Below are 16,813 nucleotides of genomic sequence, written 5' to 3'. Positions count from 1 at the left end.
ACCGGCGCCTACAATACTGTAGAGGTAAATCTCGGCACCTACAATACTGTTCGTGGTAGGGCGGTTGTAAAGTGCTGCTTCGCAGGGTATGGTCCCTGGTGCCGTGGTTTGACTTGTGAGCCCCGTCTTGCCATCCTTCGTACGCCTTCTGGTTCTTTCCGAGCGGGCGTCCCCGGTCGGATGGTCCCCAGTCGGTTCTGGCGCGCCAGTCAGAGAATAGCGATGGGCAGGGTTCTTTATGAACCCCGGTCGGAGACACGGGGTCGAAGTCGGAGGCGGTCCTCGGGTCAGGCTTTCTGAGTGGAGGCCGTGCGAAGGCAGCCGGAGCCTAACGCTAGCGCTTCGATCGGAGAGGTCGTTCGGAGTTGGCCTGAGCCTGACACTAGTAGAGAAACGACCTTTGATCCACTTTGAAATTTGGCCTTAGTCCCGGTATTTTTCGCACCCGGGACTAACGAAACATTTAGTCCCGGTTGGTAGCTTCAACCGGGACTAAAGATCCCTGCCCAACAGCTAAAAGTACGAGAATCTTTAGTCCCGGTTTGAGACACGAACCGAGACTAAAAGTGTGACTTTTAGTCCCGGATTGAGACACAAACCCGGACTAAAGGTACCTTTAGTCTCGGTTTGTGTCTCAAACCCGGACTAAAGGTGTCTCCAAACTAAATTTAAAAGAAAAGAATATCTTATCTAAGTAAGATGTGTGGTGGTAGGTGAGATGGTAACGCGTGCAAGAGCTGAAGTGGGAGGTCATAGGTTCGAATCTCCACAGCTGCAACTTTTTTTACCCAATAAACACCTCTAGTCCCGGTTGGAGAAACCGAGACTAAAAATCAAGACCTTTAGTCCCGATTTCGTAGTCCCGGTTCCAAAATCGGGATTAAAGGTGGTTGAGAACCGGGACTACACCTCATTTCTCTACTAGTGTGAGCTAGCGCTCCGGTCGGAAATATGGGCTGAAGGCAGCCAGGGCCTAAAACGAGTGCTCTAGTCTGTTGAATTTAGACTCTCGGGCCGGTCCAGAAGAAAAGAAGGCCATCCTCTTGGGCCGAGCCCTAGCATGGAAGCTGGTCCCCGATGGACCCTGGGTTTATGAACCCGATAGGAGCTCCCGAGCCCCCGGGCGATTCGGGCAGAATCGTCTGGAGGATTTTTGTTTTGCCGATGGGTGCGCGTGAGCGCACCCGCGGGTGTAGCCCCCGGGCGGTTCATGCCGAACTGGTTGGGGTGCTTTCTGAGTTTGTCGGTGGGTGTAGCCCTAGAGCCCCAGGCGGTTTAGGCCGAACCGGCTAGGGGTGTTGTCTCAGTAGGCGTGTATGCGTGTTTTTTAGTTTGACATGGAATTTTGTTTAACCACGGTGTCGTTGCGCGCCGTGGGATTGGGTGAGTCGAAGTCATGAATGGACCCTAGCGTCGATGCGCGCCGTGGGTGGAGATAGCTCGGTTCGGTTGTGTCAGAGCTCACCGATATTTTGGCGTCGATGCGTGCCGCGGGGTCGGGTGAGGCGGAGTTTGCGAATGGACCTAGGCGTCGGTGCAGGCCATGGATCGAGAGAGTTAGTTTAGTTAGTTCAGGAAGCCGTTACGCGAGTTTAGGAGTCACGGTCCCAGGAGCCGTAGCCGGATGTCGCCGATCCTGTCGACGCGAGTTTAGGAGTCACGGTCCCAAGAGCCGTAGCCGGATGTCGCCTATCTTGTCGATGCGAGTTTAGGAGTCACGGTCCCAAGAGCCGTAGCCGGATGTCGCCTATCCCGTCGACGTGAGTTTAGGAGTCATGGTCCCAAGAGCCGTAGCCGGATGTCACCGATCCAGTCGATGCAAGTTTAGAGTCGTGGTCCCTTGGCATTTGAGCCCCCGAGCCTTGTCGGGCCTTCACGGGGGTTGGTGTGAGTCATTTTTGCGCTACCCATCCGGTTCCTCACAACCGGAGGGGCTGAGTTTCATCGCCTGTCCTGATCGCTCGGGCTCGAAGACTGGCTCGGTGACCTCGCTAATGGGTGTGATCGAGTAGAATCTGGGTCCGTCGTTCGTGACGGGGTCGGCATAGCCCTCTTGTGGCATTTCACTACTCCTTTACCTATAGCCCGGCAGATGCCTAGGTCGTTCTAGAGACCGACCCAGGTGGCCTAATGGCCTCCCCTCGATGGAGATTCTATGGGCTTGGCGAGAGGTTCAGGATCGAATGAGAAGGTTGAGATGACCCGGTTTGCCAGACCAGGCAAAGGCTGCATGGTGCTCATCTACGGTTTTCTCCCCTGGCTCTGTTTCAGTTGCTCATATCGAATGAGGCAAGCCACCGCTTCATGGCACAACACGGAGTGTTCTGGTGCATTTCGCTGCACGTGCAATGCTTAGTTCCTGAGCCCCTGGGCGGTTCATGCCCTAACCATCCGAGGGGTTTAGGCGTATGGTATGAAATGCACATATGGATGTATGAAATGATTATAAAGAAACAGAGGGGGTTTTATAGTGTTTACCTTTGATAGTTTTGAGTTACAAGGCTCGGAGAGCTTCAGTCGGAAATGTCCGACCGGGACCCGAGCTCGTCATTTGGGATGGAGTCGGCGTGGCCCATATGGGGCATCCCTTTGCTTCCTACCTATGTCTCAGTGCTTATCCTGAGTGAATCGATCAACTCAGGAGGCCAGTTGATCTCTCTTGGTGGAGATCTCATTGTTGGATCTCTCCAGGTCTAGCCTTGATGACTGGAGTGACGGGGTTCGGAGAGCTCCAGTCAGAGACATCCGACCAGGACCTGTGCTTGTCAATCGTGGGTTAGCCCTTGTGTGAACTGTTTTGTTTTAATGAACACATGCTTACCTTGGTGACCTGAGAGATGGGGTTCGGATAGCTTTAGTTTGGAGATGTCCGACCGGGACCTGTATCTCAGGTGCTTATCCTGAGTGAATCGATCAACTCAGGAGGTTGGCTGATGATGGGGAGTCGTCTACGTGTGGTGGCGCTTCATTTTTCGTGCCCGACATGTGGTAGTGGTTGGTCGTGCGGTAGTGGTGGGCCATGTCCTGGTCATGTCCCACCTGATCAGGGGCCGTTTCGTCGCGCTAGGCATGTCCCGTCGGTTAGGGGGCGTCCCATCTGCATTTAGTGGAAGAGAGAGAGAGAGATAGAGTTTCTCACCCTGCCGCTTCACCTTCCTGATCGGTACATCCTTTCCTAACCGCTGCTCCCCCTCCTTTAAGTAGGAGAGAAGAGAGAGGGTGTTCACCTCGTTCTTTTGCCTGTTCATCGCCTGCTGCTGCCACCTTTCTTTTTCCTCTTTGTCGAGAGCGTCTCGGAGAGCTGCGGAGGTTTCTAGGAAAGGAAGGGGGAGAGAGCGAGGGGGAAGAGGAGAACTCACTGATCCTTTTTGCAAGCCGAAGCAAGATGTTGGACTGGAGGTCGTCCACCGTGAGGAAGTCGGTGCTGGAGTCTTTCGTTGAGAAGGGTTTTCTACCGCCACAGGAGGTGGCGCACTGGAGGGTCCCTAGGGGAGAGGAGTTCCCATGACCTCATCCTGGTGAGGTGGTGTCCTTCCTTACCTTTCATGAGCACAGGCTGGGATACCCCGTGCACTGGTTTCTGCGCGGGCTCCTTAATGAGTGGGATTTGGAGCTGCAACACCTCAATCCAATGGGGGTGCTGCATATCACCGGTTTCGTCACCGTCTACGAGGCTTTTCTCGGGATGGAGCCGCACGCGGATCTCTTCCGGCGGTTCTTCTCTAGGAGGACCTTAACGACGGGGAGCTCGGTTGAGGTCGCACCGGTGGGGGGTTTCACCCTTCAGAGGAAGCCGAGCGCAGGAAGTTCGTACCCCACGTACACCCCTTGTAGTTCCAACTGGGGGTGGCACGGGGAGTGGTTCTACATTAGGAACCCAGAGGCTACGCCATTCCTGACATTTACCGGTAGGAGGCTAGAGGAGCGAGAAAGCTGGTCATGGGGTTGCGGCCATAAGGAGAGGCACATGGTGGAGGCCATTGAAGAGGAGCTCTGAAAGCTCATGAGGCACGGCCTTGACGGAGTGCGGGTGTTCTACACCCTCTACCGCCCCCGGATTGCGCCGTTGGCGGAGAGGACGCAGCCAATGTGGGAGTACGGTGGCCGGTCAGACCCAAACCGTGCGTCGCTGGAGGAGTTGCCGGATGATGAGGTCTGGAGTCGCATCGGCCGGGTGCTGCAGCTGAGGCCTAGGGAGACAGTTGCGAGAAAACCCGTACCGCTCAACGCCTCGATCGCGTCCACACTGGTGCATTCCCATGTTTTTGTTCATGCTTCTTCTCTGCTCTTTCCTATTTCTTTGATCTAGTTCATCCGTTTCGTAGGGGCTTGGGAGGTATAAGTCCCGACCACACCTTCCCAAGGGACCGCTCAGAAGAAGGCGGCCGAGGCTCATAAGAAGAAAAAGAATAAGGAGATCCTACGAAAGCAGGAGAAGGAGCAGGAGATCGTCCGGCGCACGAGGGCTAGGGAACATAGGAGCGACGTCGAGTCAGAACTTGCATCGGACGATCCTATAGATCTAGATGATATGGTCTTCTCCGGTGAGGAGGAGAGCAGGGGGTCATTGCGACCTCAACAAAGCGTCGTGATACCGCGACGTCGTCCGCTGGTGACGAGCTAGTGGCCGTGCGTCGTGCGGCGAATCCCTCGTCGAGGAAGCGCGCAGCGAGCGTGGACATCATCGGTGAGCGAGCGTCAAAGCGGACATGGTCACCGTGCCCCTTGGCAGCGTCGCCGGCCCCGCCCCCACCTGTCGTGGACATGGCGAAGAAAGGCGGGTGGTCTGCTGAGGGGCGGACTGACACCCACGCGTCGCTCGGACTGGTGCTGTCGCATGACTCGCGACGAGGGGGAGGACCTGCCTGCTGCGGGCGCAGTCGAGCATGCCAGGCAATCTAAGGGGCGGACCAGAGCACGTGTGCCACGTGAGTCATAGTCGAAGGATACTGCGCCTATTGCTCTGGTCGAGGATTCCCGAGCCGGGGGTCGGGATGACCCGCAGGTCGGGCAGGAGCCGATAGGGACGACTTTGCCCCCTGCCAAAGTAAAGGAGCACGGGTCGCGGTCCGGGAGCGGTCCTCGACACGCAGGCGCATCGAGGTCGGGGTCAGCCTTCAGAGTTATGCCACTCGCCACTCGGTATGTCTTTCTCCATTCCCTTTTGGTTCTTTGCTGGTTGAGCTTTTTGTTGGAGTGTGACTAACCCATACCTTTCGTCAGTGGCCTGGGGATGCCGGGGATGAGTATTGCCCCGACTGCCATGCAGGAGACCTAGAAGCCCATTCTATAGCGTGTCGCGGCGGCAAGACCTTCCGTTCCGGGGATGGTGCCCTCCGATTTGGCTGTTGATGAGGCGGCGGCTGTGGCATCAGTGTTAGCGGCGATCCTGGTGCCAATGGTGATGGTGGCATCGGAGGTGACTCTCATGGCGGAGGCAAGGGATACCGAGCTTCCTGCCTTACCGGGTAGAGGGTCGTGCGGCTCGCCCTTGCCGTCAGGGCCAAAGGCACGGGGGGAAGACGTGGTCGGGATGAGGTCAGGAAGCCCAGCGGTGGCCTAGGGCAACGAGGTGGTGGAGATCCCGTCTGATGACGAGGCGGATGTCCCGACTGAGCCGTCAAAGCCGTTGTGGCAACCCACCGGTGATGCCATGGTGGAGCCGTTGGTGCCGTTGTGGGGCCTGGCATTGGTCCAGTCGGTGGCTGGGACCTCTAGCGGGCCGGTGGTGTCGCCGTGGGACCTGGCAGTGGCACGGTTGGAGGTTAGGCCCTCCGGTGAGGTGCCAAAGGGTGACCTAGAGTGGCCCTACCCTGAGCACCCAGCGAGCGTGCGGTTCATCCTCTGGGACTCCCAGGAGCGTCAGCTCTAGGACATCTTTAAGGGGCAAGGGCACATCGCGGTATCAGAACTCACCAAGCTGACCGTGCAGCTTGAAAGCGCTCAGAAGCGGGCTATGTTTGCCCGGCAGTTGGTTGAGGGCGACATGCAGCTCGCGGCGGAGGTGAGTTTCTGGTGCTTGTCCTTTACCCTTTGGATCCATTGTCGGTCATTTTTAGCGTGCTTGCCTTTTGTAGGAAATAAGGAAGACGTTGTCCCACAAGTCCCACTTCCTCTGGTTAGAGTACGCCTGGATGGCCGAGCTCGAGCATCGGGCGGAGTCCGCTTGTCGCGAGGCCCTGGACCAGATGGTCGAGGTGGCCACGGCAAGGGCGGAGGGGGCAGCGTGTGGAGGAGCGAGCGACTGCGGCCGAGCAAGGGCTCGAGGCGATAAGGGCCCGCCGGGCGGAGACTGAGGCAGAGTTGCGGGCGTCCCTGGCGAACACCGAGGTGGTGCTTCAAGAGGCTTTAGCAGCCCTTGATCCAGAGCGCGCCGCCTGGAGTCGGCGGAGAAGGCCCTGGAGGTGGAGCGAAGGGCCCCGTTGGAGGCGGATCGAGAGGTGCTCGTGCTCTGGGGCGGGGTGATGGAGATGGAGGATGCGAGTGCCCAGCTGCGTGAGCAGGTGGCCCAGCTGAGCGAGCAGGTGGCTCGGCAAGCAGAGGATCTCTCCACCCTTGAGGCTTCTCACGCCGGTACGTACCTTTTTTGTTTTTTTGTTGTGTTGGCTTTTCCCTTAGCCTATTTCTGAGCTTGTTGCTCTTCTCGCAGAGCTGGGCGGAAAAGCAGAGGTGCTAGAGCAGGGCCTGGAGACGACCAAGGCGACGCTTCGCTAGAATACGGAGGAGCTAGCCAAGTCCCGTGAGGAGCGTCGTGCTCTTGAGGGGGATCCTGACCAGATCCGCAACGTTGCCCAGCACGTTGTTTCGGAGATCTTTGGGTCAGCGCCGAGCACCAGCGCACCCACTGTCCAGCTGGCGGAGGTCCCAGGGGAGGTCCAGGATCTTATCAGGTCCGGGCTGTTTTACGGAGCATCGGGGGTGCTGACCGCGGTGGGGACGCATCATCCGCACCTGGACTTCGCCACCATCTATAGCGGATACGCTGAAGGCATGAGCATGGCAGACATCCAGTCCATTGGGGAGAGCTTGCTGCCATACGCGCGGTCGGTGGCAGACCAAGTCTCCGCCGAGTGGGTGATGGACGTCCGCCGTGAAGACCTGGCCAAAAGCACGCGTGGAGAGGATGCTGTAGAGCTCTCGGATGGCGAGGAGCCTGGGTCAGAGGTGAATGTCGCCCCGGTCTTGGCTGAGGCAGATGCCGTGCCGTCGGGAAGTGAGCAGCTCACGCCTTCGTCGGTTGCACCGTCGTCGGATGTCGCTGGGCCGGCCCAGTAGCATGTAAAAATAATAGTAGTTTAGTGGAAGTAGATAGTTTTAAGTTTGTGAGGGAAGCCCCTGTATAAAACGTTCGTGTGCTTAACAGTTATAATGGTATTTTGTTTTCTGCGATGGAGTCACTCCGTTCGAGGAAGCTTGTTCCTCTTCGTTCCTTAGTTTTTTCCTTAGCATAATTTTGTTTTTTAGTTCTTTCTTTCTCGTACCTGCCCGTTTGTTCCGTAGATTGCGACCTTGTGAGCCTAGGGCGTGGCCCGCGAGGCTCAGCTGTTCGTAACCGTAGGAAAGAGCGGGGCGTGATCAGTCAGAATTTTTAAAGCAAAGCTACGTAAGGTAAATTAAAGGAATGAACTACCCCTTCGTTAGGGTAGGAAGGAATTTCTCCATACAACAATAACCAAAACAGAGAGGTAGTAGTGCCTCCTAGTGGAGCCCCCGAGCGCCCCGAACCAAAAAACGTTCGGGTCGAGGTGCTCTTACAGGAGCATACGTTAAGTAAATAATAGTAAGACCGAAACTTAGGAGAAAAGAAAACGACCTAGCTGTTCCAAGGTGCTTGGTGAGAGCGTCGTCGTCATTATCCTTCAGTCGGTAGGCGTCCGGTCGGATCACTTCAGTCGTCTAGATCCTTGTCCGCTGCGCCCCCTTCTTCTTTTTCTTGGCCTACCAGCCTACCTCAGCAGGCGCTTGAGGAGCAAGCAGTCCTTGTAGAGGTGGTCACGGGGTAGTCGTGGTTGGTGCATGGACTCTCCATGAGCTCATGGAAGTGGCTGGAGGGGCCCTGATGGGGCGGCGTGCCCACATGATCAGCCGTGGCGACCAACGCGGAGTTGGTCGGTTGACGGTGATTCTTTCTATCCTTTTTTCCCTCTGAGTCGAGGGGCCCTCGTCTTGATCCTGGCGCTTGACCTTTCCTTTGCTGTGACCACCGTTGAAGCACGGTGGGAACGGCGCTTGCTGGAGGTGCTGTGCGAAGGTTAGTGGCCCTAGGCTATCAGGGCTGGGACTCCAGTCGACGCCGCGCGTGCCTCGGTTTGGTCCGAGGCATGCGTAGACGGGCAGTCGGCACGGAGCGGTCGTCAAGTCAAGACAAGGTGTCGTTGCGGCTTCCTGTGCCATACTTGGTGGTTGCGACGGTGATAGGGCGTAGTGCCCCATCTGCTGCGTCTCTGTTCCCCGGATGGGGAGCGAGGTCGCGAGTCGGCGTCGCGATACGGAGCTGTCCGCTTGTTGAACAACGGCGGTCTCTACCAGCGCCCAGAGGTTCCAGTGGATCGCCTGTTCGCGAGGGTCGTTTGGCTCGGACAAGCTACGCAGGAGCATTGCCGCGGCGGCAATGTTCTGGCTGGCCTGAGCAAACTACGGGGGATCGGTTCCCCTATGTGGGGTGTTGCGCTGGACCCAACGGGTGCGACCCCGGGCGTCGTTCGCCGGTCTATGCACACGGGGTGCAGCGTGGTGCGCCGAGCACGCTGGCGCAGTTGGTGGCTGATGCGGCCACTGTCATTGTAGACCCTTCCCGTGCTTGTGCGTGAGCTCGGGGGTCTCCGCATGAGGGCCTGGAGGGGCGTGAGTTCGCGCGGACTCCGTTACCCCTGGCGGTTATTCCGAAGCATCCATCATAGCGCACTCGTAGGACGAACGGTGGCTTGGTGCCATGTCACCGATGCTGGAGTCATCACTCCTGACATCGTTGTCCATGAAGTCAAGACAGCTGGGACCGTAGTCCACCATCCCTACGAGTTCAGACGTGAGAGGGGGCGGCGCCGACATCCGCTGGAGCCCCTAGGCGTACGCGTTCGCAGGAGACACGAGGCCATAGGGGGACCGGCCGTATGGCGGCTGTGTTAGGGACAACGATAACCCACCGAGTATTCGACGGAAGATAGAACGTAGTAAGTAAATAACAGCATGTATATTACTCACAGCGGGGTTTGAGCAGAGAGTTTGCTCGGAATGAAGCGCAGATGTCATGCCGTCGATGTCGCGCGTCCCGGAGTCGATGGAGGGCGTCCCTTCGATGGGTGCCAGAACGTGCGCCTCCTCGCGGAGGTGGAGTACGCCGAACCGGTCGGCGGCGAAGTCTAGGCTTCCGAAGCGGAAGACCTGGGAAGGCTCGAAGACGGGTGGAACCCGCATCCCAGTGGGCGAGAGTGTGGGAAATTCCATTGAGCCGAAGCGAATCGTATCGCCCGAGCCCGTCACGGCGGAGGTGGCGGAGAAATGGGCCATCCGATTACCAAAAAAAGTGTTGAACGTACAGCGTCTTCCCCACGGACGACGCCAAATGTCGGTGCAGAAAGTGATCAACTAGTAAATATTTGTAGTTTTGTTGTACGTTGTGATCGGAGGTGGCCTAGCACTCAATGACACAGGATTTATACTGGTTCAGGCAACGTGCCCTACGTCCAGTCGGGGTCGGTTGGGGACTTTATTCCCGAGCCCAGGTGCTCAAAGTCTGTAGTGGGGTTACAAATGTGTGAGAGAGAGAGAGACGGGGTGTCCGGTCGGTCCGGTCGTAAGGGCCAAGATCGACAGGAGCTATGCTATGAACGAAGTGTCCTAGCGTGTGCTTGAGGGGTTGCGAGCTATTGATCTAATGAACCTGAACTTGAAGAAGTCGACTTGGGTTCACTGTCTGTGTTTGGAGGGAGCACATCCCCTTTTATAGAAGAAGGGGATGGCTTTACAAGTGAAAGGGAGAGAGTACAGACGTTTCTAAGCCTTGTTGCCCACGCCGACGGGGATGGGACAATGGTGGGCGCCTGCAATACTGTTGATGTCGCTGCAGAATGTCAGGTACATGTGGGAGGTTGAGCTGTTTTCTTCAAGACTGGAGGACGTCGGTACCTGTAAAAATATTGTCTCGCCGACTGGAGGCATGGCTGTACCACGTTTACTTGGTACGGTGAATTCCGGCGCCCACAATACTGTTGATGCCCAGAGGCATACGGGGGGTCTTACCGTACGGGTGTTTTGACCGACGCCTACAATATTGTAGAGGTAAATGTCGGCACCTACAATACTGTTCGTGACAGGGCGGTTGTAAAGTGCTGCTCCGCAGGGTATGGTCCCTGGTGCCATGGTTTGACTTGTGAGCCCCGTCTTGCCTTCCTTCGTACGCCTTCTGGTTCTTTTCGAGAGGGCGTCCCCGGTCGGATGGTCCCCAGTCGGTTCTGGCGCGCCAGTCGGAGAATAGCGATGGGCAGGGTTCTTTATGAACCCCGGTCGGAGACATAGGGTTGGAGTCGGAGGCGGTCCTCGGGTCAGGCTTTCCGAGTGGAGGCCGTGCGACGGCAACCGGAGCCTGACGCTAGCGCTCCGATCGGAGGCCGTTCAGATTTAGCCTAAGCCTGAGCTAGCGCTCCGGTCGGAAAGATGGGCCGAAGACGGCCAGGGCCTGAAGCGAGTGTTCCGGTCTGTTGAATTTAGACTCTCGGGCCGGTACAGAAGAAAAGAAGGCCATCCTCCTAGGCCGAGCCCTAGCGTGGAAGCCGGTCCCCGAAGAGCCCCGGGTTTATAAACCCGACACCTCTTCTTCCTCCTGTTTCCAATTTCCATGGGTACAACAAGAGTTTGCAACCACTGAGACTGACAAGTTGCCCAAGAGTGCAAGAGATCCTTCAGAGATAGTTCAACAGGCCGTCATTAACACATTATAGCACAGAAAAACATTCATCATGCATCTTCCTTGGTTCTTGGTTATATGTGCTGCCAAAGGTAGCACCATATCGAGAAATAACAGCTACAATATATAGAAACAAAAAAGATAATGTCTTCCAGCACAAACAAGCCTTCTTTTCTCCAAACACGTAAATTCATTTCACCATACAACAAAGATAAGTCTAGCTAGCAGCCTGTGGAAGTTGTATTGTACACACATATCGGAACAAAATAAGATCCGCCAGTAACAAAATAATCGATACTTTATCAGATCCGTTCCACGCCATAACTGATATTGCGAATTCCTAACCAATGACTTCTCAATTCAGGAACTATCTGCACCAGGCTTGTAATATCTGGATACCAGAGTCAGGACCAAATTGGTTCCAACGGTCAGACAATCTTCACTCCCTCGGATAACTGTCTGACAAACTGAGGCTACACCTTGATCCATCTACCGGAAATTATATACTTTGACCACCTTGGATGTGTCACACACAATCAAGTTATCTGAATCAGTTGGAGCAGTACACAGCCAATTTACCTGCCAACACAGAGGTCATCATGAATTTTTTTTACTGAGCCTAAGAACTTCATCTTTTAAAATACAAAAACCCATTTATTATATAGATTTCTATATTTTGTTATCAGCTGTACATATGAATAGTCAAAGACAAAAAAGAGACGACATCACAATAGTTGCAAAAATTTGAAGGTTCAGTCCTGACCTTTTTCTTTACATCAATATTCAAAACCAATTCAGCTTTGCTGTTTGTTTCAGAGTAAACTCCTTTCGACCAATCCCACAGCTTCACTGATGCATCATTGCCACCAGAAACGAGGAACTTCCCCTTCTCACCAAATACTGAAAATGCTCTGTTAAGCAGCTGATTAGTTCAAGAAAACAAGATTCGCCTTCAATACACAAGAGAGCTGCATATAATGAGATATTTAACTGATACATTGACAAAATGAAGGGACTTACACACAAGACACAGCTGCGGTATGGCCACCCATCGTGTAGTCAAGATGAATTCTTTTCGCTTGACTTTGATTACAGCTCCCATCTCCAAGTTCAGCTCCTTTTGAACTCATTTTTGAAATAGCTGCCCGAGGAGGTCCCTTCGATTTCGCAGGAGCCAGTTCATACTCAAGATCAACCACATCAACAGCACCATCCCCCCTTGCAACAGCACAAACCTTGTAGAGCCCTCCCAAAATACCTTCTTCAGAAACTGCTACTGAATGAACAAAAGCAGGGTTGAAACATTGCCCTGCACTACCGGAAGAACTGCCATTTTGCAATTCAGGTGATCCTGAAACTCAGTAATGAATATTATGTTGAATTGCTGATTGATCTGAATTGGAGAGTATTTTGAGGTGAAAAACAATACTGATACAGCTTTGTCATACATGAACAGAAACTAATATTTCTATGTAAAGCAAGGTGAACCGACTTTCCGATGGACAATATGAGGGCTCAATTTACCAATGCTTAATGGAAATGTATGAGATCAAGGAACTGCTAGGATACTCTTTTACAAAGACAAAAAGAACATGGAGCAGCCTAAGTAACGCACGCTATTCACAGGTGTTCCATGGAAAGTAAAGGAGGTACCATAATCAATAGAAAACAGTGTTCGTCCTTTGGAGAAATCCCATGCAACGAGCTTTGAGTCAAGGCCACCAGTAATTGCTGCCAAATGAAAAATATTTATTATTGACAATAAAGGCATTGAAAAAAATAAGAATTAACAAAGTTTTCTAGGATTGGCTCCCTAAAAGGTTGACAAAAAAGGAGCCACAAGACTACAAGATTAAGCCAAACAAAACCCTGAAAAAAGAAAAAGAAAATGATAACACTAACCTGTCCAAGGTCTCCAAGGAATGAATTGCACGCTGCTGCAAATCTGTACGAAAATTTATCAAGGAACAACTGTCGTACATATTGCATATAGAGAGGAACTTATTGCACATTTTTAAACATAAAAATGGAATGCTACTACAAATAAAAATTATCAAAAACATCCAGTTACACCAGATAAGGATACACTTGTGTGGGCTTCCCTTAATCTTTTATACAGGCACTTCTGAATGGTATTGACAATCTGCAAAATAGACCATAACTTCTCAAGAACAAAATCATTGAACAAGTACAAGATTAATCATGCCTATCAGTGTGTTGCACATATCTTTCTTCTAACTTGAGGCATTTATTCTACTGTTCTCCAGTTCCCAACCAAACCCTCTAGCAATCTACATGTGATTCAAAAAGTGTAACATAACAACCTCTTCTTGGTTTCAGAACAAAGCACAAATATATAAGCCGGTAAATTTGAATTCATAATGACAAACGATCTTACAGCAAACTTATTCTTCAGGAGCATCATTTGTGCCATTTTCGAAACAGAACATTCCAAAATAAATTCCATACAATATGCTTATATACCTTAAGCAGGAAAAACAGTGTGCCCTAGAATTTGCTTTACTAGTCTCATACAATAAACTCGTAAATTTTATATAAAATATTTGTCTAAATTTACTCGTGTCAGCACTACAATGCCTGGAGGTATGCAAACTCTTTCAACACATTCATGCAACAACCTCAAAATAGCCAACACCAAAATCTGGAGAATGTGGTATTTGATATTTGTTAAAATGCAATGATCTTTGACATTTATGTTCATACACTTGCAAAATATTCTATACCTTAACATCCCCACTATCATCTGCAGCAGCGAGAAAACCTTTAGAGCTGACAGCAATCTGCATCAAAAGTGGAAGTATCAGATTCTGAATCTTTAGCTCAATTCAATGTTATCATAAAGCCTAGAATTGAATTGTAGGAGAAAGATCACAGTAGGAGGATATTTTATAGTGGTTTTGTAGAATAGCATACTACCTGATTGATTTCATCTCTATTGTAGTTATACATCTCTAATGGCTTTGATTGAGTTCCCTATAAGAAAACCACTGTAATCATGTTACTGACAAGAAACCAAGGCACAGGCGACATAATAGTAAGTTGGATCATATAACTTCAAACTAACAATAAAAATACAATTGAATTCTGAACTTACCATACGAACATCAAAGGACAATATTTCATTTCCAGCAGAGATATACACACAATCTTCATTTCCTACACAAATAATGATTTTGTAAGTGCAAAATGTCTGCACGCCCACCAAATATTCAATTCATGGATTAACATACAAAGATGCTTGTATTTGGATGGCATGCTGACCTGGTTTAAAGCAAATTGAAGAAATTGGTTTATTTGCTGCCTCCATGGTCAAAAGTACATCTTTTGTGCGCAGATCAAACCAGCAAAGACATCCATCCTGAGGCAGGTAGGATAAGACATGAGAACATGACAATTAACCCACCAAGGGCTCGAAAAACGGGGGAAGGGGGGCAAATAGTACAAATCATATGCATAAGATTACTGCAATAGCCTCACCGCTGGTGAGGAAAATTTTGAGCTAAAGGAGCACTACAAGGATGGCATGATTGGATTTATATTTATTTTGTCAACAACAAGCACGAAGATTTTGTTAAACGGACGGACTGGGAGGCGGATCGACCATGCAAGAGGTCTGTGCCAGGGTGACGTTGTCGCCAATGATCTTTGTTATTGTCATGGAGGTGCTGAATGCACTGATTTGTTTGGCGGAACAATGTGATATTCTCAAGCCACTGGGCCATAGTGCCATCAAGTGCCAAGCATCTGGTGCGGATGATCTCGTGGTCCTGGTCGCTCCACTTCAATGGGATTTTTTTGGTCTTGACTTGAGAAGCATTCTGGGTACATTCGACGAGGGGGTGACCACTGACCAGGCTTCAGGACCAACCTGGACAAGTGCCAGGTGACACCCATCCGGTGCTCCATGGCCGAACTTGCCTTCGGTCAGGAGATTTTCGGCTGTCAGATTGCTCCTTTCCCCTGTCACTACTTAGGTGTTCCTCTCTCGATCTACAAGCTTGAACACAACAAGGAGCAGCCGTTGGTGGACATGATTGTGGATAGAATTCTCACTTGGAAGGGCAACATGCTAAATTTAGCTGGGCGGGTTACCTTGGTGAAGGTCACACACTCTGCAATTCCAATATTCATCTCCATTGCCACCTGTTTGTCGGTATGGGCCATTGAACAGATTGATCTGTCACCCTACTGAGCTTGGTGGCCTAGGTTTCCAGGATTTCTGTCTCTTTGGGTGTGCCCTCAGATTAAGGTGGGAATGGCTTCACAGAACTAGCCCAGATCGTACTTGGGTTGATCTTCTGAGCCTGGCTTGATGGTTCCTCAATTAGGCACGTGGCACCAAGCTTTTTTCATGCGGTCCCAAAGAGATGTGACAGTACCATGTGAAAAGAGATGTGACAGTATGAATCATCGACCCTATGAATCATTGCTAACTCCTGACTGCAGCTTAGGACAAGTCGCTAAAAAGGAGACCTACACAAGGAGAGCACCAACTACCCTATGATACCAGAATTTCCAGCATAGTGACCAAGTAGTTAGTGATGGATTGCCTTCTCTTCTCTGCCTACCAGTCTACTACCGCATGAAAATCTCATCTCTTCCTAGTTCCTACTGGTGCTTTCAACATAGCATGAAACATGTAATGAAACTGTGATACCGAATGGATATAATGGATAAAATCACAAAAAGGCACTGGGGACATGGAGCATGGCATAACCTTATAAGATTGTTACCAGATAGTTCACTTTCAGACAATGGTCACTGGACACTCGAAAGAATCATCTATGTTACTAATCCCACACAGGATATTCCATCCAGTGCGTTGATAGAATGCAAGGAGGAGAACGCATGGTGCGGCTCGTTGTTCTGGCAACACGCTTAGCTCGATGTGCAGTCAGCGCATGGTTTGCCACCCGACCGACAAAATGTCTCAACCGAGCACCAATTAACCAGCGACCACTGCACATGAGGTGTTCGACTCGTGTCCTCAGCGAAAGACACCATGGCCTGCACTGCAACTATTGGCCGACGCCCATGGACCACGGGGCGCCCTTGTAACAACTCCCAAAGCAGGACACCGAAGTCATCGTACGGCGCAGTGTTTGTTCTCGGAAGAGTAGACGAGCAGCGTGATGGAAACGCCTACCTCGCCGGAGGACGCGACGACGCCCGGGCGGGCGGAGGAGGCGACGCAGCAGGTGACGGCGCCCTTCTTGTGCCCCCGCAGCCGCCGAGGCTTCGGCTCCGCTGCAGCCGCCGGGTCCGGCGCCGCTGCCACTGCCGCCGATTCAGTCTCCGACATGACGGCGCGCTACCGGTGTAGACACGAAGCCCTTGACGAGGGAGGAACGCAGACCGTGCGATTGGAATTCGAACGGTCTACATCCGCTCAGCCCAGTTCCAGTTTCCAAGTGGGCAATGGTCGACGTGGACGCTGCACTCAAAATACAGCAGCTCTCATAAGAAGAAATCGAATCAAATAAACTAAGGAAGGGCTGAGACAGAAGGCAAATAAACTCACCACCTATCAGCAGTCACCACTCGCCGTCGCTGCCTCGCCGGAGCCCAGAGGTCGCCGGATCCACGCGCTGTCCCGTCGGTGGAGAAGCGCTGTCCCGTCGGTGGAGAAGGAAGAAGAACTCGCCGCCTCGCCGGTAGGGCCGCTGGCTTCCGCGGAGGCTCGTCGCCGGCGGCCGCTGAGCGACGGCGCTGGGCGGCGGCGCTGGGCGGCGGCGCCTTGCCTGCGCGAGCCGCGAGTGCGCGTGTGGGAGGCGGCGCGAGTGAGGAACGGGAGGGGCGACGGTGCGTTGGGTTGCCTAGCCTGCGCTCCTGGGCCTGAGCGGCTCAGCCCAGCCACCACCGGGCTTTTGAGTTGGGCAACGCTAGAAC

General features: G+C 52.6%; 1 protein-coding gene across 3 annotated transcripts; it reads right to left on the bottom strand.

Moving 5' to 3' along the window:
* Positions 1-11,052: 11,052 nt before the first annotated feature.
* On the bottom strand, positions 11,053-16,656 carry LOC136457686 (uncharacterized). 3 transcript variants are annotated; one of them, XR_010759785.1, is made up of 12 exons: positions 16,446-16,656; positions 16,071-16,358; positions 14,186-14,282; positions 14,019-14,080; positions 13,841-13,897; positions 13,648-13,704; positions 12,990-13,046; positions 12,806-12,848; positions 12,557-12,634; positions 11,924-12,254; positions 11,667-11,825; positions 11,053-11,482 (listed from the first exon to the last, which is right to left on the bottom strand). XR_010759785.1 is itself a non-coding variant. In XM_066457708.1 (12 exons), exons 2-12 carry the CDS (start codon positions 16,224-16,226, stop codon positions 11,393-11,395), a joined length of 1,176 nt encoding a protein of 391 aa, XP_066313805.1. In that variant the 5' UTR covers positions 16,227-16,358; positions 16,446-16,654; the 3' UTR covers positions 11,053-11,392. The 3 variants fall into 3 exon arrangements, 2 of the variants coding, with proteins under 2 accessions (XP_066313805.1, XP_066313806.1); XM_066457708.1 differs by having other exon boundaries at positions 11,667-11,814; positions 16,446-16,654; XM_066457709.1 differs by lacking the exon at positions 11,053-11,482 and having other exon boundaries at positions 11,665-11,803.
* Positions 16,657-16,813: the final 157 nt, after the last annotated feature.

The sequence above is a fragment of the Miscanthus floridulus genome, chromosome 6 (assembly GCF_019320115.1).
Source record: "Miscanthus floridulus cultivar M001 chromosome 6, ASM1932011v1, whole genome shotgun sequence".
In the NCBI taxonomy this organism is placed as follows: Eukaryota; Viridiplantae; Streptophyta; class Magnoliopsida; order Poales; family Poaceae; genus Miscanthus; species Miscanthus floridulus.
This window is presented reverse-complemented; position numbering and strand designations above follow the sequence as displayed.